Below are 25,252 nucleotides of genomic sequence, written 5' to 3' on the forward strand. Positions count from 1 at the left end.
TCCTTATTGCTTTTATAAAGCCCCCTGCCCGCCCCTATTTATTTTTTTGTAGTGTTGCGAATTCAGCCCAGGGCTGCTGTATATGTGTTACGTAATTGCTCTACCACCGAACAAACCCTTTTGTTTTTATTTACTTATTTTTTCTTAGAACAATGCATGTTTATTTTATTATTTTTTTTAATTTTTTATTTTTTTGCTTTATCAAGACAGGGTTTCTCTGAATTTTTGGAGCCTGTCCCTGGAACTCGCTCTGTAGACCAGGCTTGGCTTCGAACTCACAGAGATCCGCCTGCCTCTGCGTGTGTATTTTTTTCAGAATTTCTGTGCCTCAAGAATCTTGGCAAGACTGTGACCATGGTTGCAGTTAAAGTGTCTTTCAGAGTTGGGGTTTCATGGGGATGGATCTGCTTCCAGGTTCACTACTTGGGGCATTTTAGTTCTTCCAGGGGTATGGATTGAGTACCCACAAAAAAGAGCCTGTGCATGAAAGGTATCAGTTATTAGATTCTTAACTCAAAAGTCATTTCTTTCTTTTTCTTCCTTTCTTTCTTCCTTTCTTTCTTTCTTTCTTTCTTTCTTTCTTTCTTTCTTTCTTTCTTTCTTTCTTTCTCTCTCCTCTCTCTCTCTCTCTCTCTCTCTCTCTCCTTTCCTTTTCTTTTTCTTTTTTTTAATTGTTGGAGATAGGGGATTTATCGTGTAGCTGAGACTGATCTCAAACTCATAATCCTGCTTTAATGTCTTGTACTGGTACTATAGGTATACTACCATGGCTTGTTCCTGTACTGTATTTTAATTTTAATTATTACTTGTAATTGTTTCTTGTAACACGAATTTCAAAAGGTCTTATTAATAAAAACAAACCCGGAGCCAGGTACTGGGGTGAACGCTGAAAGATCAGAGAAACACCAAGCCACAGCTAACTTTACCTTGCCAATTCCTCAGCTGGTTCTATTTTCTCAAACTGGAAGCCTCTGAGTCCTCATCCAAATGGATCTCAGCTGAACTGCTGCTAAAAGCCTGAAAACTTAACAAACTTAGTTCCTGATCCTCACGACTTTCTGCTTCATGCCATCACTTCCTGAGATTAAAGGTGTATGTGGCCAGGCGGTGGTGGTGCACGCCTTTAATCCCAGCACTCGGGAGGCAGAGGCAGGCGGATCTCTGTGAGTTCAAGGCCAGCTCTGTTGGTCTACAGAGCGAGATTCAAGAAAGGCACAAAGCTACACAGAGAAAACCTGTCTCGAAAAACCAAAAAAAAAACAAAACAAAACAAAACAAAAAAATAATGCTGTTATATGTCATCATACCTTGTGGTGTGGCCTTGAACTCACAGAGATCCAGATGGATCTCTGGCTCCCAACTGATAGAATTAAAGGTGTGTGTGTCATTATTTTCTGGCCTCTATGTCTGTCTAGTGGCTGTTTTGTTCTATGACCCCAGATAAGTTTATTAGGGTGCAATTTCTTTTCTTTTCTTTTCTTTTCTTTTCCTTTTATTTTATTTTACAGTACCATTCAGTTCTACATATCAGCCACGGGTTCCCCTGTTCTCCCCCCTCCCACCCCCTCCCCTTACCCCTAGCCCACCCCCTATTCCCACCTCCTCCAGGGCAAAGCCTCCCCCGAGGACTGTGATCAACCTGGTAGACTCAGTCCAGGCAGGTCCAGTCCCCTCCTCCCAGACTGAGCCAAGCATTCCTGCATAAGCTCCAGGTTTCAAACAGCCAACTCATGCAATGAGCACAGGACTTGGTCCCACTGCCTAGTTGCCTCCCAACCTGATCAAGCCAATCAACTGTCTCACCTATTCAGAGGGCCTGATCCAGCTGGGGGCCCCTCAGCCTTTGGTTCATAGTTCATGTGTTTCCATTCGTTTGGCTATTTTTTTTTTCAATAATTGAGTAAAACCGAAATTTATTATAAGCCACAGTCATCCTAGGGCCCTCCATGCTATATATATAGCCTCTATGGTTCTATGGGTTGTGGTCTGATTGTTCTTTTATCTCTAGAGTCCACCTATGAGTGAGTACATACCATAACTGTCTTTCTGGGTTTGGGTTACCTCACTCAGGATGATTTTTTCTAGTTCCATCCATTTGCCTGCAAATTTCATGCTTTCATTGTTTTTCTCTGCTGAGTAGTACTCCATTGTGTATATGTACCACATTTTTTCCATCCATTCTTCCGTTGATGGGCATCTAGGTTGTTTCCAGGTTCTGGCTATTACAAATAGTGCTGCTATGAACATAGCTGAGCATGTATCTTTATGGTATGAATCAGCATTCCTTAGGTATATGCCCAAGAGTGGGATGGCTGGGTCTTGAGGTAGTTCGATTCCTAATTTTCTGAGAAACCACCATACTGATTTCCACAGTGGTTGTACAAGTTTACATTCCCACCAACAGTGGAGGAGTGTTCCCTTTGTTCCACATCCTCTCCAACATTGGTTGTCATTGGTGTTTTTGATCGTAGCCATTCTGACAGGTGTAAGGTGGTATCTCAGAGTCGTTTTGATTTGCATTTCTCTGATGATTAAGGATGTTGAGCATTTCTTTAAATGTCTTTCAGCCATTTGTGATTCTTGTTTTGTGAATTCTCTGTTTAGCTCTTTAGCCCATTTTTTAATTGTACTGTACAGTATTTTGATGTCTAGTTTCTTGAGTTCTTTATATATTGTGGAGATCAATCCTCTGTCAGATGTGGGGTTGGTGAAGATCTTTTCCCATTCTGTTGGCTGTCTTTTTGTCTTATTGACTGTGTCTTTTGCCCTGCAAAAGTTTCTCAATTTCGAGAGGTCCCATTTATTAATTGTTGTGCTCAGGGTCTGTGCTGTTGGTGTTTTATTTAGGAAAGGGTCTCCGGTGCCAATGTGTTCAAGAGTGCTTCCTATTTTCTTTTCTATTAAGTTTAGTGTAACTGGATTTATGTTCAGGTCTTTGATCCACTTGGACTTGAGTTTTGTGCATGGTGACAGATATGGATCTATTTGTAATCTCTTACATATTGACATCCAGTTATGCCAGCACCATTTGTTGAAGATACTTTCTTTTTTCCATTGTATAGTTTTGGCTCCTTTGTCAAAAACCAGGTGTTCATATGTGCATGGATTAATGTCAGGGTCTTCAATTCGATTCCATTGGTTCGTATGTCGATTTTTATACCAGTACCAAGCTGTTTTTATTACTATAGCTCTATAGTAGAGTTTGAGGTCAGGGATGGTGATGCCTCCAAAGGTTGCTTTATCATATAGGATTCTTTTAGCTATCCTGGGTCTTTTGTTTTTCCATATGAAGTTGAGTATTTTTCTTTCCAAGTCTTGAACCGCCCGGATGGTTCGGTTTTGAGTGACTCTGACAGACTTTGTCTGCTTTGTACTTTTTATTTCATTCAGTTTGGATTCCTTTTGTACTTTAAAAATCCTTCTTATATATTGGTCTAAATCATTTATATCTGCTGGAGCCTCTCCTACCTTGTAAAGATCATGTTTTTCCATGAGGCTCAGCAGAGCCACTAAAGTATCATACCATTCCCTAGGTTCCTGCTCAGTCAACATCGTTAACTCGGTTGTGATCAAAAGTTTTTGGTTGGAACCTCCAGCTCACTCCTGCAAGGTCTGAGAAGCCCCTTTTCAGTCTCTCCAAACCCTGCCCACTTGGAATCTTCAAACAAAGGAAGGCATCAAATAGCCCAGTTGCACATCTTGGTGGCTACAGCAGCTTCCTCCCCTGAAACTGGCTGCCTCACCTAAAGTGACCATACTTGAGCACAAACCCAGCTTGTGGCAGACACATCGTCACCCCTCGCCTACAGCCTATATAATCTCCCTGTTTTAGTTCAGGCGGGTGGCTTCTTTGGCCTTGATCTCTGGGACTGGAGAACCTGCTGGGAATTACTTTGCTCAAATAAACCTGTTGTTACACTTTTTCAGTTTGGCTTAATCTGGCAGAGAAACTTATTATGGGGCAGAGGGAGGGGGCAGAAAACCTATTAAAAGGTCCTATAAAACCCTGTAGCTAGAGTTTTCCTGCCTTGCCCACAGTCAGGACGAATCTTTGTCACCTGCCGGTCCCACAGCCGCTCAGACCCAACCAAGTAAACACAGAGACTTATATTGCTTACAAACTGTATGGCCGTGGCAGGCTTCTTGCTATAACTGTTCTTATAGCTTAAATTAATCTATTTCCATAAATCTATACCTTGCCACGTGGCTCGTGACTTATCGGCGTTTTCACATGCTGCTTGCCATGGTGGCGGCTGGCAGTGTCTCCTTCTGCCTTCCTGTTCTTTCTTTTCGCCTCTCTGTTAGTCCCTCCTATACTTCCTGCCTAGCCACTGGCCAATCAGTGTTTTATTTATTGACCAATCAGAGCATTTGACATACAGACCATCCACAGCAAAACCCAGTAAACTGGGTATCAAATACTGCCTCTCTTATGCAATTCATTCAATAATGTCTCTTTCTTCTGTTGTTTTCTAGACTTTTATATTGATTGGGGCTTCAGAATATGGTGATAACCAAGTATCTGTAATGGCTCCTATCAAGGACTAATTTCTCTTATATTGCCTCAAATCGTGCTGCCATCTCTCTATGAGAGTAGTGGGTTAGATTGCCTAGTTTCTGTTTCCACAGCACAAAAACCGATCTCTTTGTCTTCTCATCCCATGGCTTCACAACTTAGACCTTAAGAGGTTTGTGGTGTTTTGAATAAGAACGGCCCACATAGGTTCATATATTTGAATGAGGGAGTAGTATTGTTTGAAAAGGTTTGGGAGGTGTGGCCTTGTTGGAGGAAATGTGTCACTGGGGGTAGGCTTTGCAATTGTAAAAGCCCAAGCCAGGCCCTGTTTTGTTCTCTCTTCCTGCTATTTGTGGATCAAGATGGTAGAACCCTCAGCTACTTTGCCAGAACTGTGTCTGCCTGTGTACTGCCGTGCTCCTTGCTATGATGGTAATGGACTGAACTAAGCAAGGTCCAATTAAATGCTTTCTTTCACAAGAGTTGCCGAGGTCATGGTGTCTTCTCACAGCAATAGAACAGTGACTAAGACAAGGTTATTTCATTTATTGCTTGAAAGTCCTTCCTAACACATTTCAGAAACAGATTACCTGACTATCATGGTCTCATGCACCAGACGATTATTAAGAATCCCCGCCATCTCCATGTTGAGTCATGGATTGCCCCTTCTTTATTAAAGGTCAGATCTGAGGGTTATGTCGTTTGTTACTTTCACCTTGATCTCTTCTTCCTCACTATCCAATACTTTCTTTAGGAAGCAGAGGAAGCCCAAAAGTGAGTGAAGTCCTGAGTGAATTTGCATTGTTGACATACGCACAGCTATGAGGATTCTAGTGCCTCCTCCCCACATGAGTGTCAAAGCTTTACCCAGGTGAGGCTCAAGAGAGATGGCAGAGCTTTCCTTGGGAGTCCAAGTGCGAGTGACAGTGTGTACAAAGACTAGCAGCTACTGCTACTTTTTTTTCCAGCATGTTTACAGCCTGAAACTGCTCATCTACAGACTAGCTCACCCTTCCCCCTCCGCTGTATCTAATAAACATGCTGAGTTTCCCTTGTCAGTACAAGCATTTCTTTATCTGATCCCAACTTTCTTTTATGTGTATCTGGCCTTTCTTCATTCCTCATCCCTTTCTGTCCCTAGTCAACATTCCATGACCCAAGCCACGCAGACTGTATTCTGCCAGCTATAGGAATGACCAGTCAACATTTACCATCTTATTCTCTCGTTTTCAGTTTACTACCAAATCAAAGGATAACATGAAAGATGCTACCAACATACTCTGGACAGCATAGCATGTTACATATATGTTACATAGTTTGTTATACATAGCAATTAACTGCTGACAGTTTGCTGATAATCCCATTCTATGCCTGCTACTCTAAGGGGCTCAATATATTATCTTGTCATTTAACTAATTTTTTAAGGGTGTCCTCATATTTATGTGGGGGGATTGCATTGATCAAGGAAGCACTCTGCTCCAATTCCATATAGAGAAAGACAGCCACTATGGGATTGCTCCTAAGGACTTCTTCCCATTCTCAGCTCAGTCTTGGTTGCCTGTCCTATCTCAGTGAGCATGCAATCACAACTATAACAAAGAAGTATAGGTTTTCCCCCAAAACTTACGCTGCATTTTTTCCCACTATGCTACCTGGTCCAAGTACTAGCATTCTGTTGGGCACAAAGGCCAGGCAGAGGCACAGGGCCACAGTTTGCTCTGATAAAGGGCCCTAAGATGGATCCAGGTAGCTAGCTGGTAATTCTGTTTTTATTGTTTTTAGGAACTGCTGTATTGTTTTGTGCAGTGATGGCACCAATTTCTTTTCTTGCCAACAGTGAACGTGAGTTTTAATTTCCCCACATCCTCATCGCGACTTGCCATTGTACATCTTTGTTATAGCTATCCTGATGGGTGTTGTATTATGATGATGAGAACTGGCTTACTCTTGGCCTTGGCTACTCTGGTGGTATTGTGTTCCCCAAAATATTGTGCACGCTAATAAACTTATCTAGGATCAGAGAACAGGACAGCCACAATATTAAACAGAGGATTGGTAGTGGTAGCACACGCCTTTAATCCTAGCGTTTCAGGGTCAGAAATCCCTCTGGATCTCTGTGAGTTCAAGGCCACATTGGAAACAGCCAGGCATGGTGACACATGCCTTTAATCCCAGAAAGTGAGCCTTTAATCCCAGGGAGTGACGGTAGAAAGGAAAGATATATAAGGCGTGAAGACCAGAAACAAGAAGCATTTTGCTGGTTAAGCATTTGGCTGGTTAAGCTTTTAGGCTTTGGAGCAACACAGTTCAGCTGAGATTCATTCTGAATGAGGACTCAGAGGCATCCAGTCTGAGGAAACAAGATCACCTGAGGAATTGGCCAGGTGAGGAAGCTGTGGCTTGTTCTGTCTCTGATCTTCCAGTGTACACCCCAATACCTGGCACAGGTTTGATTTTATTAATAAGAACTTTTTAAGATTCCTATTACAGGCTACCCTGTTCCCTTTATTTGGACCATGGTACCGAGCTTCTTGGTTCTCCTTATTTTATTCCCTTTCTTCTTGAATTCAGAAACTTTCAGTGAAATAATGTTGAATAAACATTCACAGGAAATTTCTGATTCTATTGACATGCAAAAATAGTCAGCAGTAACTAATGAGAAGGTTGATTGGTCTCTGGAAAAATTAGAAATGACATAAATGAAAATCATGCAGAGTATCAGTGATACTACTCCAGGTGCAGGGCCAATCTTAGCATTCCACTTGCATGGACCTTTGAATATTTCTTGGGATCTTTGGGCATTATGTTTGATTCTAACCCACATTTCTTTCTATATTAGAAAGGAGTTCTTACAGTTGTAAAAGAACAAACATTAGGTAAAAGTGTCCTTTAAAAAAAAAAAAAAGATTTATTTATTATGTATACAGTATTCTGCCTGCATGTGTCCCTGCAGGCCAGAAGAGGGCACCAGATCTCATTACAGATGGTTGTGAGCCACCATGTGGTTGCTGGGAATTGAACTCAGGACCTTTAGGAGAGCAGTCGGTGCTCTTAACCACTGAGCCATCTCTCCAGCCCGGTAAAAGTGTCTTTTGTGTGCGTCACTAGGACAGAGTCATTGGGAGAATCCAGGGAAGACTCAGATGCCCTTGTATGTTGTTGGTTATGTGATGTGCTTGTGTGTGTTAGAGAGTAGTGCATGTCCTCAAGCATGTTCTCTGTTTCCATCAAGTAGCCAAGACCCAGTGCTCTGTGTCTACTGCCGCTATGGTCATACCAACCCAGACTGCTTGGGGCTTATAGGAAGTGGAGCCAGTATCATAGTTGGCTGATGGGGAGGGGAATGGATGCAGGAAGACAGGGCAAGGCAGGTGAGGGCATTTTTCAGGGAGTAAAAAAGGTAGAGGGAGGTAATGATGTGTATAGACACATGGAAAGGCATAAAAAAAAAGTCAGAATTTCATCCAGGAAAGATTGCCCTTTTGTACTGGAATTGGATGAATCATGCCTCTCTGCCTGCTTGTCTGGGTTTATATTGTTTATATGCTGCAGGAAGTAAGGATACAACGAGTTAGTTTTTATATTATGTGTATGTCATGTACATGTATGTCTGTGTGCCTTGTGTGTGCCTGGTTTCTGCAGAGGCCAGAGGAGGGTGCCAGAATTCCTGGCGTTTGAGACAATTGTAAACCTCCACATGGGTACTGGGAATCGAATTTAGGTTCTCTGGAAAAGCAGACAGTGCTCTTAACTGCTGAGCCATCTGTCTAGTCTTCCTCCAACAGCTTTCATTCACTCATTCATTCATTCATTCATTCATTCATTCATTCATTCATTCATTCATTCATTTGTTATGAATGCAATATTCTGCCTGCATGTGTCCCTGCAGGCCAGATCTCATTACAAGTGGTTGTGAGCCACCATGTAGTTGCTGGGAATTGAACTCAGGACCTCTGTAAGACTGAGCCATCTCTCCAGCCCCTAAAATTAATCTTTTTTTTTTTTTTCCAGAGCTGAGGACCGAACGCAGGGCCTTGCGCTTGCTAGGCAAGTGCTCTATCACTGAGCTAAATCCCCAACCTACTCCAACAGCTTTTTAACATAGCAGTTACAGCTTTGTTTTTTGTTTGTTTGTTTGTCTTTGTTTTCTTCTTCTCTCTTATTTTAAGGGGAAGATGGTAGCTGGGCATGTTGGAATGTACCTGTTGTTTTAGCTCTTGGGAAGCTGAAGCAGTAGAATCACTTGAGCCCAAGAGTTTGAGACCAGCCTGGAATATAGTAATATCCGTCTCAAAATAAGGAAAAACCAAAAAGGAAGGTAGTGAAGAAGGTTCATCATAAGAAGAGGTTATGGCCGCGGGGTTGTGGCGCACGCCTTTAATCCCAGCACTGGGAGGCAGAGGCAGGCGGATCTCTGTGAATTCGAGGCCAGCCTGGTCTACAGAGGGAGTTCCAGGAAAGGCGCAAAGCTACCTGTCTTGAAAAACCAAAAAAAAAAAAAAGTTATGGCAGAGACTGTAGGTACTGTTTTCACTTGGGGGAGGTTTGCTAAGTGAGACCAGAGTCCAGAGACTGGAGTTCATGTTGAGCAATTTGGTTTGGATAACAAGATGGGAGTTCTGTTTAGCATGTGGCAGATGTTAAAGACTTTATTTTATTTTGTTATTTTGAGGCAGGGCTTCTCTGTGTTGTCCTGATTGTTCTGGACTTGCTCTGTAGACCAGACTGGCCTCGAACTCAGATATCTTCCTGCCTCTGTCTCCCAAGTGCTGGGATTAAAGGATGCGCCACTACTTCTCAGCTTTAAATTTTGTATTAAGTAAATATATTGATTTATAATAATGGTAGATGTCTATTGAATGCTTGTGTATCATCAGTAGTTCTAAACATCATTTTGTCTCATAGAACTCTATGCTGTTCTTTTCCTTCCTTCCTTCCTTCCTTCCTTCCTTCCTTCCTTCCTTCCTTCCTTCCTTCCTTCCTCCCTCCCTCCCTCCCTCCCTTCCCTCCCTCCCTTCTCTCCCTCCCCCCCTCTTTTTTTTTTTTTACCAAAACAGACTTTATTTGTTCAGAATTAACTCCTCTGTAGCACCAATTCCTTTGGCGGGGGTGGGGGTGGGGGTGGGGAGCTGGGTTTTTTATAGTTACTCTATTTTACTAAGGTTATAATTCTACTAAATTGTAGAGCTGAGATTGCAAGCTAGCCAGTCTGATTGTAAGCCCAGGTTTTGTTTTGTTGGTGACATCTTTCTAGTATGGAGCCATGCTGATCTCATGGTTATTTTTTTCCATTTTGGTTCAAAGAAGGCACTTACATATCTTGTGTTTTAGATGCAGTTTTTAATTAGACGTTTATGAATATTCAATCTGAATACTGTATGAAGTAGAAAACAAAGAATTTGTGTGATGATTGCAGTATTTTACCATAGCGTCTGTCTTCTTTCCTTCTGGACCTTTTGCTGTTGTTGCTCAGGGTTCTAATATTAGAGATGTCATAAAATTTTCACCTTTAAGTTCTTAGTGCATGTGATGTTTTGAATAAGAATGGCCCCCATAGACTGAAATATTTGAATGCTTGGTCTCCGGGGAGTAGCACTATTTAAAAAGGATTAGGAGGTTTGACCTTGTTGGAGGAAGTGTGTCACTTGGGGTGGGCTTCGAAGGCCTATTTTATTGTTGTTCCCCCACCCCCACCCCCTACACACAAGGTTTCCCTGTGTGATCCTGGCTGTCCTGGAACTCACAGAGATCCACCTGCCTCTGCCTCCCCAGTGCTGGAATATAAGGTGTGTGCTACCATGCCTAGCCAAAGTGTAGCCTAGTCTGCCTCTGCTTCCTTCAGCAAATTCTACCAGTGGGTTTTGAAGTTTTTAAAGCTCATACTAGGTTCAGTATCTCTCTGCCTATGGATCAGGACATAGAACTCAGCTACTGCTCCAGTGCCTGCCTACATACTGCCATGCTCCCTGCCATGATGATAATGGACTAAACCTCTGAAACTGTAAGCAAGCCCCTAAGTAAATGACGATTTCCCTTATAATAGTTACCTAGGTCATGGAGCTACTTCAAAGAAGAACAGTGACTAATACACTACATATTCTTAAAAATGTAAACTTTAAGAAAAGTCAGGCTGATGAGATGTGGATAAAGGCACCCATTGCCAAGCCTGACTATATAAGTTCTCAGTTCAATCCCTGGAACCCACGTGTTGGAAGGAGAGAACTGACTCCCCCAAGTTGTCTTCTCACCTCTGCGAGCGTGCACACACACACCACATACAAATTAAATAAAATAAATATATTTTTTAAAAAAGTCAAAGCACAATGCTGTTTTTACAGCTGGCAAAATGTAAAATGACCAGTAATTTTTTTTAGCATCTACTGCTTGTAGATCTCTTCTGCTTAGCTCAGAATGCCTTTTTGTTGTGTTATTAATGTGTTCTCAGCAGGCTCCTAACATTTTTGCGTCTTTGTGTGTATGACAACAGTCTCTCTTCCCCACTGTGGTCTCTCATACCACTAACTTGGCCAGGAGCCCGTCAGTATCCTGTAGAATGGAGCTGTTGGGTTTCTGATACCAATTTTCATAAAACAGATGCATTTGTGAGGCACATGGCATTCTTCCCTCCTTATTATAGGTTTTCATTATGAAAACTTTGGCAAACACACAAGTGCTAATAAGTAGATCTCTAGAGTAGAACTGAAGTTATCTAGGTTTTGTAGTTGTTCTGTTCCACTAGCCAGCTCCCAAATCATGACAAGGGGACTTATTCTTAATTATGAAAGCTCCGACCTATAGCTTAGGCTTGTTTCTAAATGGCTCTTATAACTTACGCATTTCTATTCATTTACTTTCTGCCTCGTGCCTTATTACCTTTACTCTGTACTGCCTACATTGCTTCCTCTGAGTCCTGGCACCTTCTTTTTCCCACTGTCCTGTGTGCCTGAAAATCCTGCCTAGGTATTGGCCATTCACCCAGTCTGAGTGACAAATTCTCACAGTGTACAAAAAGATTATTTCACAACAAGGTTTCATGATACGGATATCAAAATGCTCAAACTTCTTTCTCTGAGACTTTTTGTGTTTGTAGTGATGGGATCAAACCTAGGGCTTGCTCGTGTTAGGCAGTCACTATTACTGCCATATCTCCTTGGAGTCTCAGTCAGTCTCCCCTCCCTGCCCCCCATCTGACCTGGAGTTCACACTTGTGTGTAGAGGCCAGAGGTAAGCCTTGGGTGGTGTTGCTCATGTACTATCCACTTTGTTTTTTGATACAGGGTCTCTTATGGGGACCTCGGTCTTGCTTGTTAGACTAAACTGGCTGACTAGAAAGGCCCCAGATATCTGCCTGTCTCTGCCTCCCTAGTGCTGAGATTGTAAGTACCCACGACCACTCCAAACATTTTACAAGAGTGCTGAGGATTGAACTCAGGCTCCTAGCCTGCAAGCACTTTACTGAAGGAACTATTTCCTCAGCCTTCCTTGATGCATTCATTCTTGGTGGTCAGTAGCCTTGTGGCTTCCACTGGATTCTGTGAGTTTTCATCTTATTTGTTCTATATTACATTAAGGGAAAGGGAGAGGGAATATGGGCTTCCCTGTTCACAGCTGTGTAGGCAAAGTAGGTACAAGTGCCTGGCAGCAGCTTGTTGATAAGCATGAACACACATTACATACTGTGGGGTCAGGAACTGCCTTCATGGGAAACAGGCTGATGTGGTGACCAGGCAGATGCCCTATGCTGTTGTGATAATATAGGGACTGTCTGGGAAGAAAGCTGTTAGCTTGGAAAGGCCGGAAACTTACATTTGTCCATAAATCAAAGTGTCGTCATTGTACCAATCAAATTCAAAAGGACTGTACCTGGTGGCACAGGCCTATAATCCTAGCTATTCACTAAGCTGAAGCATGAGGATCACAAAATCAAAGGCTAAATCAGGACAGTTTAGTGAAGTTGTGTTGTAGTCAGGTTTTCTATTGCTAGGAAGTATGACCACTGCAACTCTTACAAAGGAAAACATTTTAATTGGGGTGGCTTACAGTTCACAGGTTTAGTCCATTGTCATCATGGCAGGACATGGCAGTGGGCAGGCAGATGTGGTGCTAAAGAAGGAGCTGAGAGCTCTACATCTTGACTCACAGGCAACAGAAGTTTTCTGCCTCACTGGGTGTGGCTTGAGCATACATGAGACCTCAAAGCCTGCCTCCACAGTGTCACACTCTTCTTCCAAAAAGACCACATCTACTCCAACAAAGGTCATACCTCCCATTAGTGCCACTCCCTTTGGGGACCATGTTCTTTCAAACTACTGTAGGCTGTATATTTTTTCTTTTAATGTAGAAAGATAGCTATGGGTATAGCTCAGTAGTAGAGCACTTGTCTAGCATGGCAAGGCCAAAAATTCAATCTTTCAGTTCTAAAATAAAATACAATACAGAATAAAATAAAAATAAAAGATAGAGGAAAACCAAACAACAGCAAACAAACCAAAAGAGTAGATTCTATGAGTTTTCATCTTATTTGTTCTATATTAAATTAAGGGAAAATCACATACTTGTTGGTGGCTGGAAATATGTCTTCCCTTGTGAGTCTAAGGGAAAGTCAAATTAACATGTACATGTTTCATTTAACTCTCTGCTGTCAGAGCTCATTCTAGTCATAGCTGAGTTGTACAGAGTTTTGTTTGAGGCAGCGTCTTATTCTGTGGCCTAGGTTGGCCTCAAACTACTGATCCTTCTGTCTTAGCCTTTCTGTTGCTAGGAATTACATAACTCTGCTCCCATAACTATGTAGCTTTTGTTTTTCTTTCCTAGCCTTAAAAGGGTGTTTATAGAAGAAGGGCTACAGGCTGTACTTGTCTTTGTTCCTGCTTAGTGACTGTCCCTTTCAGATCTCCTTATGATGGCCAGTCTAACTGCTTAAATAATTGATTTGCTCATCTTTTCTATAATTACATTTCCTGTGACTATTGACAGGGCTGTTTAGCCTAGGTCATTATAGCCCAGGACATTAGTGGCCAGTGCACATAGAGTTTGGGTTGTCAGATGAGTTCTGTGTGCCAGACTCCTGCTAGCAGCACAGATGTCTTCCCTTTTCACACTGGGAGGGATCTGTAGTAGTTAGGAAGTGGGGGTGGGTAGAAGGAAGAGTGCCACATAATACCCTGCCATGTAGTTTAGTGGTTGAAATAACCGTAAGGCTCAGACAAGGGACTTGAGTATGTGTGTGGTTATTTTTCTGGTTCATGAGTCTAGATCCTGGGCTTGGAAGCCTTCGGCACTGGGCTGAACTCATCTGAAGGCTTGTTTATGCTTAGATGTGTGGTTTTGCTCACTGTTATGTTGTTGATTGGAACATCTGCAGCCTCTTGTGTGTGAATGGGGCTGCTCATCCATGGTGGCCGGGCAGTACTGTGGTAGCCAGTATGGCAGAGGGGCAGTGCTAATGCCATAGTTTGGGTGTAGCAGAAATCTTAAAAGTTCTTTTTAATAAAATCAAACCCGAGGCCAGTTATTGGGGTGAAAGCTGGGAGATCAGAGCAGCAGAACAAGCCACAGCTTCCTCACCTCAACAGTTCCTCAGCTGATCCTGTTTCCTTAGACTGGAAGCTTCTCAGTCCTCATCCAGAATGAATCTCAGCTGAACTGCTGCTCAAAGCCTAAAAGCTTAACCAGCCAAATGCTTCTAGTTTCTGGTCCTCATGCCTTATAAACCTTTCTGCTTTCTACCACCACTCCTGGGATTAAAGGCTCGCTTTCTATTATTAAAGGCGTGAGTCACCATGCCTGGCTGTTTCCAATGTGGCCTTGAACTCACAGAGATCCACCATTTTCTAGCCTTTGTATCTAGTGGCTGTTCTGTCTCTGACCCCAGATAAGTTTATTAGGGTGCACAATATTTTGGGGAACACAATACCACCACACATGGGACTTACTGCACCATATTCTCTTGGTCTGTGCACTTATGGGGTCCATCAGCGTGAAGGTGAGAGAACATAGACCCCAGTGTCTGGGTACGATTGCTGGGGGGATACCCATAGAAGAATATATCTTAGTCCTGCCTTTTTGGGGAAAGTGCAGTGAGTGACTGAATGAAGCCTTGTTAGAGGCAGGGGGTGGGGTCAGGGGGGTGGAGAGTTTGTTTCTTAGTAGAAAGACCAGTGAAGGGTTAAGTAGATGGGAAAGGAATCTGTTTTGGATTTTAAAATTCCTTAAATGTAATTTCTGGGGCTACTTTGGATATCAATTATATATTCCAAATTTAGGAATGGACTCTTTTTTTCTGCCAAGGGAAAAAACAAAAAGACAAAAGGGGGAAAAATCTCAGACAATGAAAGGGTTCTTTCCCCCACCCCCACTCCTTTGATAATTAGCTGGTGAATCTGGTGTGTGGAGACTTAGGGGAAGAAGAGTGCTTTGGGTCTCTGTGATTGCTGAGCTAAAGATGCTCCTCTTTTTGAGAACTGTTTACATCTTGCATATTTCCTTGGTACTCTCAGTTCTTGAGGAGGAGCTAACTCTAACCTGTGAGCACCCAGCTAAACTGAGGCAGAAAGAAGTCAGTGGCAAGCCAGAATTTGACTCTTTTAGTTGGGGTTTTATTGCTGTGAAGAGACACCATGATCACAGCAACTCTTATAAAGGGAAACATTTAAGTGGGGCTGGCTTATAGTTCAGGGTTTTAGTCCATTACCGACATGGTGGAGCATAGCTGCATGTAGGCAGACATGGTGCTGGAGAGAGAACCGAGAGTTCTACATCTGGTTTGGCAGGCAGGAGGAAGAGACAGTCCCTGAGTCTGGCTTGAGCACTTGAAGCCTCAAAGCCCACGCCCAGTGACACACTTACTCCAACAAGGCCATACTTCCTTATAGTGCCACTTCCTAGGAACCATAGGGCCATTTTCATTCAAACCAACACATTGACATTTTTCTTATTTTTAGTAGACCCCAAAGTCTCTGCTCTCTGATAGAGAAGGTGATCTTTGCCCTGTATGTGAAGAAAGTCCAGCTGGCTATGCCCTCTGTATAGGGATAAGAGTCTCCTCTTAACCACCACCCACCCCTTCCCCCCACTGTAAAATGCTGAGATCATACTCTGCTGTAAAATCCCCAGAACAAGTTTACAGAGTGCTAGAAGTTTCCCTTCCTTAATGTTTTCCTGCTCTGTGGCTGTCCTTGAGGATGGGTAGATATGCAAAAGCTGACCTGTTCCCTAGAACAAATAGTGGATAGAAATACTTGGAGGCCAAAGTGCCAAGGGTGTCAATTCCCTGCAGAAACATTTTCTTGACTTCCTCCCATCTTCCTTTCAGAGGAATTTATTCAGCCACTCTTATCTTCCCACCTTGCCCTGTTGATAAGGAATCCTATGTCCTGATCTCTCCTGAACTGGCTTAGACTTCTTTAAACCAAGACCCATATACCAGTTATAGTTGGCTTTCTCTGCATTTGCCTGATCTTTAAGGTATATAACCAGATGTGTCGATGGCTTCAAGAGAAGGTGGGAAATCATATGTGAAGGGGTGGGACAAAGCTTGGAGTGTCCTGGCAGACAAGCTTGAAGATGGAGAGTGGCCTGGAGTCTTGTATACACCTACCTGTCTGTGAGTTCTACCACTTTCTGGAAAGTCCTAGTCAGTAGCATCAGATGCCAGAGTTGAATCTGTGAAACAGCAGGATTTTGAACCCATGTGCTGTGGTTGAGCTCTGTGGAGCAGGAACTCCTAGTACTAGAGGGATCTGCCCTTGGGACAGAACTAGTTTTAGGACTGTTACTGGAGTCATGTGCCCCTGGCCTCCCTCACAAGCTAGCTTTTGCCATTCTTGTAGAAGAGCCAAGTTGATAAAGAAAAACAGAAAAAAAAAAAAAAAATTAAATGTGGCCAAATTGGGAAGAGATCTAGTGACCCAGGGTCCTAAAATGACTGTGAATGTTTAAGGCAAGAGATATGGATAATTCAGCAGTCAAGATGTGGTCCTGGTCAGGATGGGTCATTATCGACCCATCATTGTCTTGGTTCCAGTCTTCCTTCAAGGGAGGGCACAGTGGGGGCTCACCTCCCCCATTCCCACTGTTTTGAAGACCTTGAAGCCATTTAAATTTCAGTAACTTTAAGGATTTTACATTTGTCTGTTTGAGAGGTCTCACTGTTTAGCCCTGGGTGGCTTGGAACTCACAGAGACCCTCCTGCCTGTCTGCTTCCTGGGTGCTGGGATTAAAGGTGTGCACAACCACCACCACCACCACCACCACCACCACCACCACCACCACCACCACCACCACCACCACACCTGGTAGGATTTTAGTTTTACCTTCATGTAAGGATATTTTTTTGTCGTTAAAATGGTTATTGGTGAAATTATTAAGGCCACCCCACGTAGTTAAAAGGAAGATTTATTTAGTGGCGTATCTTACAAATGAAGGGATAGGTAGGTGCAGGGTCTGGGAAAGACACAGCGCAGTCCGGCAGTGTTCTCTGGAGAACTCTGCTTGGTCTACCTCCAGTGTCCAGCGTCCAGTGTCCAGGACACAAGTGGCGTATCCGGATCTGGTCTTCAGGGCCCTCTCTTGGCCCCGCCTTGTAGGCGTGATAGTTAACAAAGCCTCAATGGGGGTTGGAACTTCCAGACCAAAGCTGGAATGGCTACCCACTACAAACGATGATACTGAGATGAGAAATTCTTCTTTTGGGTTGTATACTATGTTCTTGGTAGGGCCAATGAGAATAGCAAGAAGATATTTCTACCCAGGCTATTCATGTGTCTTAAAGAAAGCAGGCTCAGCCAGCCTTTTAGTCACCTTTCAGAGCACAGCTTTCTGGTGAGCAGAAGAGTCCTGGGATGAAATGATGTTATCTTCTAACCTGTTCTGCGTGGACATCGTCTGTTTGTGGCTTTCTCAGCCTGGCCAGTAGAGAGGATGTGGCTGCTGTGCTGGCCCAGCTTATGACCAAGTAAAGCCTTCTTTTGCTTCTCTCCAGCCTTTTTTTTTTTTTTTTTTTTTTTTGTTGTTGTTGTTGTTTTTTCCAGACAGAGTTTCTTTCTCTAGCTTTGGAGCCTGTCCTGGAACTCAAGCTGAAGATCTACCTGCCTCTGCCTCCCAAGTGCTGGGATTAAAGTTGTGCGCCACCACTGCTGGGCTCTCTTCAGCTTTTTAGTAATCATCGGAGATTCTGTGCAGAATCAAGAAACTTTTACTAACCCCATCCCCCAAGAACTACTGTTATTAGTTGGCTGACAAAATACTCAGTTGATAGGCAGGTTATGCTGTGGTAGATTAAGGCATTGAAGAATAAAATGATTGCATTTGAAGGGATGTTGGAAAAGAATATTAGAATATTCCTGGTGTCACACAAAGAGACACATCAACAAAGTGAAAGTAACTTGGCAAGATAATTTTGCTTTTGCAAAGGGTACCCAACAATCCAAACTAAATAAATGAGTGAGTGCACAGGAGTGGAGATTTTATTTAGCTTTTGTCCTAATGTAGGCCGGTGACTGTGTTTCCGTCCATTTGTGGGAGCTCCACCTCACAATATGATGTGATTGACTAATTCATAATCAGCACAAAAGGAAAAAGGGCATGATAGAACCAAATTTCAGGAATGTCTGGTGTGGAGCGAGGGTTGGGTGTACAGGCAGGGAGAGTTTCATAGACTGCTAACTCTTTGGTGGGCTACTCATCTTTGATCAAAAAGACTCTTTCTCATAGGAACTACTCTTCTAAATGAGTTTTTGCAGAAGTTGAGTTCTTGTCTCTAATGGATTGTTGACAGGGCAGATTACAGAATGCCATAGTGTCCTGTTTGTTAGGTGATGTCAGATGTGCGTGATATGCAGATACAACGAAGGAATGCAGGAGCAGGCAGTTAAATGCCAGAAATGCTTGGTCATTTTCCTGGAAAAGTAGCATTTGACCCTTTAATAAATTTGAAGTTAATGATATATGGAAATTTTTAGTTTAATGATATGTACTTCCTAATATAGAAAAGTATCTTTTTAAAAAGCATCTTGAATCTGTTGTGAAATTTAGGTTAACTGTATTTTAACAAATTGTATTTGATGCAAAGTTGTTTTATGTTAGACTTGATAAATAGGTACTTGTAACTTTTCTGTCATTCATGAGGAAAGTTCATTCAGTTGTAATGCTATGTATATGTTGTCTTTATTTAAAAACAATCAGTCCCTGGGACCCACATGATAGAAGGAGAGAACTGACTCCTTCAAGTGTCCTCTGATTTCTGAAGGCATGCATGCACCACACAAACAGACACACAATAAATGTTAAAAAACGAAAGCAAGAAAAGGAAAGCACCGTTTTAGGGTTAGAAATATCTCCGGAAGGTCTCTTTTTGGAGGGCTGCATCAGTTTGATCACTCAGTCGGTAAGGGTGCTTGCTGCATGACCCTAATGACCTGAGTTGTATTCCTGGATACAACTGTAGAGGAGAAAAATGTAATTTTGAAAGTTATCCTCTGAACTCTGTCTGTGTGCCATGCACATGTGTGCCTATACCCACATATACAACACATATACCATAATAGTAAAAAGAAATGTTTATAATATTTACTTATTTATTTTATGCAATGCCTGTTTTGCTTGCGTGTATCACCTTTGTATCATGTGTGCAGTGCCTGCAGAGACCAGAAGAGAGTGTCAGATCCCCCGGGACTGTAGTTACAGATTGTTGTGAGCTATCATGTGGGCACTGGGAATTTAACACAGGTCCTTTGGGATCAAACCTGCCTCCTCCAGAAGAGCAACCAGTGCTCTTAGCTACTGAGCCACCTCTCCAGCTTCTGGATGAGCAGTTTTGACAAGTATAGGCCACCTGTTTTCTATAGGGCTTCTCAATTTGAATTTGCCGTGCACTTTTGTGTAATTGGTTCCAGGTTATAGCATCATGCAGGAAACGGCAAAAGTGTGTGAATTGTGTCCATCAAGTTCATCAAGTAAGGTTCTGACTTTGTCAAGATAGGTTTTTCCATATAGTTGAGGTAATTGTCTTTTTTTTTTTTTTTTTTTTGGTGTTGTTTTCAAATGGTGTTTATTTTTTCTCTTTTTTGAGGGGCCTGCCATCCAGTTCTCAAATAAATCACACACACAAAGGCTTATTATTACTTACCATTGCCTGGCCTTAGCTTGGCTTAGTTCTTACCAGATTTCCTTAAATTATCCCATCTATCTTTGGCCTTGGGGCTTTTTCCATTCTCTTACTTCTGTAAATCTTACTTTTACTATGTGGCTTGCTGTGTAGCTGGGTGCCTGGCCACTGGGTCCTCCTCCTTCTCTGGCTAGTTCTTTTCCTCTTCCTCCTCCCAGCTTTCTCCTATATATCTTCTCTACCTGTCAGCCCTGCCTATCCTCTCTCCTGCCTTGCTATTGGCTATTTGGTTCTTTATTAGACCATCAGTGTTTTAGACAGGCACAGTAACACAGCTGCATATAAACATAAACAAAAGTAACACACCTTAAAATAATATTCTACTACAGTTTTCATTGTGATTAAGAATGCTTTGAGTAGGTGATGGTGGCGGCGGTTGTGGCGCATGCCTTTAATCTCAGCACTGGGAAGGCAGAGTCAGGCGGATCTCTGTGAGTTTGAGGCCAGCCTGGTCTACAAAACAAGTTCCAGGACATCCAGAGCTACACAGAGAAATCCTGTCTCAAAAAAACAAAAAAAACAAAACAAAACAAAAAAGAATGCTTTGAGATGATGAGAATACTCCTGAGTTTTGGTTTCCTTTTCTCCCTTCTTTCCTTCCTCCCCCCTTGTTTTTCTCCTCGAGAAACAGAGTCTTGCTATGAGCCCAGGTTTCCCTTTAACTCAAAATAAATTTTGCTTTTTTTTGAATGTTGAAATCATAGGGGTGGGCCATTTTACCTGGCTTATACCTTGGTTTTTTTTTTTTTTAAAGACCAAACTTTGATTTAATAGGTTTAGTATTCATTAATGCATCAGATTTGAACAAGTATGGTGATTTTGGTAAAATGGTGACTTGGTTGGTGTTGTAAGGAGATAACTTTTAACTCCCATCTTCTGTTTGTGTTCACTGGTTGACATTTAGTATGAAGAACTTTGCCTTGATTTACTTTTTACCCATTCATTTATTTAGTATTTATATGAGCTTGCTCATCATCATTGTGTTAGAGGGGTATGATCCTTCTCTTTTGATGCTGCAAGTGTCTAGACTTTAGCAGCAGCAGGAGTTTTTCAGGCATTGCTGTGCTCTTGTGATGTGGTTGTCATTCTTCAGCACTACCTCGGGGACATTGCATATCTGTGCTTGCTCCTCTCATGGCAGCCAGGAAGCAAAAAGAGTCAGGAAAAGGTTGGAGACACTATATCCTTTCATATATGCACAAGTGAGAGAATAAGCCTTTAACAGTGAGTCTTTTAGAGCAGCGGGTACTGATTGCATAACTGGGCTATTCCTAGAGTGCCATCATCTCTGTGGAGAGCAGAGGTAGAGGCTTGAAGGATACCTCTGCTGACTCTTGGGAAATCCCTGCCAACTTTTCCTCCTCCTTCCTGCTGGTCATTGTAGACATGTTAGAGGTACAAGACCATTGCTGTCCATGGAACCAAACGGTGAGACAGACTAATGGAAAACAAGACAGGGTAAAGGGACAAAGGGTGCCAACTAGACCTGGGCGTGTTTGCCAGAGTATTGCCTTTGCTTCTTTTCCTCCAGCAGGAGCAGGAGTGTATAGTTACTTTATGTACTGTTAGGACAGAGTGCCTGACAGAACCAACTGGAGGAAGCAAGGCTTTATTCTGACTCACAGTTTGAGTACACAGCCTGCATAGTAGGACAGTAGAGGTGGGTGGAGGCTGAGGTGCTGCTCACACTGTAGTCAGTCAGGAAGCAGAGAGAAGAATGCTGCTGCTCTGCTGCTTTGCTTTTCCTCAGCCCAGGATTTCAATTCACGGAATCTTACCTTCCCACCTGTTCTAGTTTCATTTCTGTTGCTGTGATAAAATTCCCTGGCAAGAAAGTGACTTAGGAGAAACAGTGTTTATTTTAACTAACAGTTCTGGGTTACAGTCCATTATTGTGGGAGTGAAGACAGGAAAGAAGCAGCTACTCACATCACATCCACATTGAAGAGCAGAGAAAGAACAATGAAAGTACACATACGTGCTTGCTTGCCTTAAGCTCTATTTTTCTACTCTTACACAGCTTAGGACCTCTGCCTCAGGAATGGTGCTGCCCACATTAGGTTGTATCTTCCCATATCTGTTAACTATGACAGTTCTTCACAGACCAACCTGTTTACTGCTCTACTGGTGGTAGGTCCTGGGAGAGTGGAGCCTAAAAAAAGAGGCAGACTAAAGTCTAAAGTCTTATGCACTAACTTTATTCAGAGCATCAGACAATTTATACTCTTGAGGGTTAAGAAGAATCACAAGAGTAAGGTGGTCAATTACAAAGACAAACCACATGTGGCTAAACCATGTTTTTTTTTTTTCCATAGAGGCATATCAACAAATAATAATAGCCAGTTGTAATGAATAAATTAAACTCACTCTTATCTACTATACCTGGGAGGGACACAACAGCACATTGCAAGGACAGTTTTGTGTTTTTGAAGAAACTGAGGTCACAAGACTCTTTTCTTGTTTTATTGGAGTTTTCTCATGAGCACTCAGAATTCCCTTCATATGACTCCATTCTTGAACCACATTCCAACACTAACCCATTGTAGACAATTCCACATTTCGGCTCTCTTCTCTCATGATTCTAGGTTGTGACAAATTGATCATTCAAGGTAGATGTCACACCACCTCACTTAACCTAGTCTAGAAAATCCCTTGTAGACATGTCCAGGGGTTTGTTTCTGGTGATTTTTAGATCCTGTCAAGTTAATCAGTATTAACCATCACAACGGGTTTGTGAGCTTTTTCTTTAAAAGAATTGGAGATGATTTTGCCTCAGTGTTAAGGTTTGTGTCACATGTAGTCTTTTGTATCACTGTCACTGTTCACCAGTCTTTGAAGATGTAAAACCACATTTAGTTTGTCTGGTCTCAGAACTCTGAGTTGAACTTGATAGTGTGGAACAGTGCCTACTGAAATTGTCTATGTGTCTGGGACTGGATATAAACTCAGTGGTCCTGACTGACTTTCACGTCAAATGATTGACAAAGATGATTATCAGTATCCATGGTTTCCCTGTAGGTCAGGAGCAGGTACAGCAAGTTCCAACAGGACTCCTTCCCTGAGTGACTATACAAACACCTAAGAAACCTGGTCTTAGTGTCTTTAGACTACACTGAAAACCACTGTAGGTCCTTCTGGGAAGAGGGATGGACTAGCCTTGGATCAGGAGAAAGTGATGTCCTGCTCCTGTCTTTTAATGAGATTAACTAGTTCTTTAAAGAGGATTATTTGGGAAGTACTAGTTGATGGCAAATGCTTGTTTCTAGGGAAGAGGGATGGAGCATTTGACTTTGGGTGCAAAGAAGAGCATGACCTTGCTTTTGGGAACTTCCGGTGAAGTAGAAATTGTAGTTCATTGAGGTTGCTCTGTAAAAGCTTTTGGAGTCTTTGGAGTTCTCCAAAGGTTATCAGATGTATGGTGAGGGTCATGTCTTTAGGGTCTACAAGTTGGAAGTTTTTGTAGCTTGAAGCTCCAGGAGGTGTGTGGGATTTTGGTTTTTTTAAGGCCTTGGAACTATAATAAATTCCTCCACGTGGTGGATACTTAAGCTCAAATACATAGTGATTTAAGTGTCTAATTGAATTTTCTTATTTACGTATTTTTCTGTAACTTAAATTATTTTGAGAGTGTTTCACTATGTAGACAAGGGTGGCCTTGAACTCATAGAGTTCTACCTGTCTGCCCTTTTGAGTGCTGGGATTAAAAATGTATGCCACTGCGCCAGATGCATTGTTTTTAAATTATGTGTATATGTGTTTGGCTGTATATGGTTATGAATATTATCTTGAAAAACAAACAACAAAAAGTTGAGTGTATTATCGTTGGTGTCCAGAAGAGGGCATTGGATTGATTCCCCTGGAGCTGAACTTAGAGCAGTTATAAGCCACCTCATGGGGCGCTTGAGCTGAACTCCAGTCCTGGAAGGATGGCACATACTTTTTTTTTTTTTTTCTAACAGGAGAAAAACATTTATTTTGGCTTGCAGTTGCAGTGGGTTCGAGTCTGTAAAGACAGGGCTGAGACAACAGACAGGCAAGGCAGCTGGGAAAGGCTGCTGAGAACTCACATCTTGAACCACAAGCACAAGTAGATAGAGGGTGAACTAAAAATGGTGTGGGGTCTTTAGCCTCCAGGGACATGCCTCCTCCAATAGCAGCACATGCTTTTTTTTTCGAGACAGGGTTTCTCTTGTGTAGTTTTGCGCCTTTCCTGGAACTCACTTGGTAGCCCAGGCTGGCCTCGAACTCACAGAGATCCGCCTGCCTCTGCCTCCCGAGTGCTGGGATTAAAGGCGTGCGCCACCACCGCCTGGCAAGCACATACTTTTAACCCAACGCTTTCTGTAACTTTTTTGTAGGTGTTAGGTACTTGAAATACTTAAAAAGAATTAACAAAATTCATTTTAAAGGAAATGAAAAGAGTTAACAGATGCAATATCAAAGTGAATTACTGTAATAGAGTCAAAGCATTTCAGATTTCTACTTATGTAAGCAGGATATAAACACATTCTTAACTAGGCATACTGTTTTGTGAACTGTCTTCTGAATGCCAGTCCTCTTCCTGGATGTGATTGTGCTAATCCATGGGCTAGTAAACCGTATTTGGAAAGATGATGACTTTTATAACTTAGTTGGTTTGAAGATGCCCTTGATGTATCCTGGTTGATGCCTATTGTCTTTTTTTCTTCCCCTCCAGCAGGCAGTTCTGGCCAAGCAAGAGACTAAGCAGGATTGCTGCATGAAAACTGAGCTGCTAAGGGAAGGTAAGGGCCAGTTCACCCAACAGGAGAGGAGGCTTTGCTGCATGCACTCTTCTTATCTCTCTCTGCCTTTTGACTTTCTTGGAATTTACCTAGGATTACAGTGTAATTTTTTTTATCTCTCCCATTCCTGAATAGAGAGGCGCGCGCGCGCGCGCGCGCACACACACACACACACACACACACACACACACAGCACTTGCAAAAGATTTGCCAGACAAGGAAAAACTTAACAAAGTATGGAAATCAAATATCTTGTGTATCCTTGTTTTAAAACTGTAGGTGAAAAAAAAAAGTGAGTAATCACACTAACAATTGTGTCTTTATTATACTGGAACATATACCCAGGCCCTATCTGATAACATACTGGATACACAAAAGCTCTGATACACACCGTAGATTAAAAGTGTGGTCCATGCAACAATGTGGACATAGTGTAAATGTATTTTGCAAAATGAAAAAAGCCAGGTCTAAAAAGTCTTTTGTTGTTTTGCTTTATTGTTTTGTTTGTTTGTTTGTTTTTTGTTTTTCAAGACAGGGTTTGTCTGTGTAGCTTTGGAGACTGCCTGTCCTGTAACTCACTCTGTAGACCAGGCTGGCCTTGAAATCACAGAGATCCATCTGCCTCTCTGCCTCTTGAGTGCTGGGATTAAAGGCGTGCCTCTCTGCCTCTTGAGTGCTGGGATTAAAGGCGTGCACCACCTCTGCTTAGCTATGTGACTCTATTTACATGACATTCTGATCAAAGTGAAGTAGAAACTTTGAGGACATAGTAGTGGTTTCCAGGAGGTTGAGTGTGGGGTGTAGAGA

General features: G+C 42.3%; 1 protein-coding gene across 9 annotated transcripts in view; it reads left to right on the top strand.

Moving 5' to 3' along the window:
* The window catches only part of Ehmt1 (euchromatic histone lysine methyltransferase 1), a 173,245-nt gene that overhangs the window by 42,622 nt on the left and 105,371 nt on the right, over positions 1 to 25,252 (top strand). For 6 of the 9 annotated variants that reach the window (XM_028868685.1, XM_037204717.1, XM_037204713.1 and 3 more), the window contains exon 2: positions 24,379 to 24,445. In XM_028868685.1, coding sequence (XP_028724518.1) covers positions 24,379 to 24,445 — 67 coding nt within the window. Of the gene's footprint in view, positions 1 to 5,270; positions 5,388 to 6,298; positions 6,359 to 24,378; positions 24,446 to 25,252 lie in introns of those variants that run through there. The other 3 variants (XM_028868690.2, XM_037204715.1, XM_028868686.2) reach the window with 3 other exon arrangements.

Source organism: Peromyscus leucopus, chromosome 4 (genome assembly GCF_004664715.2).
Source record: "Peromyscus leucopus breed LL Stock chromosome 4, UCI_PerLeu_2.1, whole genome shotgun sequence".
NCBI lineage: Eukaryota > Metazoa > Chordata > Mammalia > Rodentia > Cricetidae > Peromyscus > Peromyscus leucopus.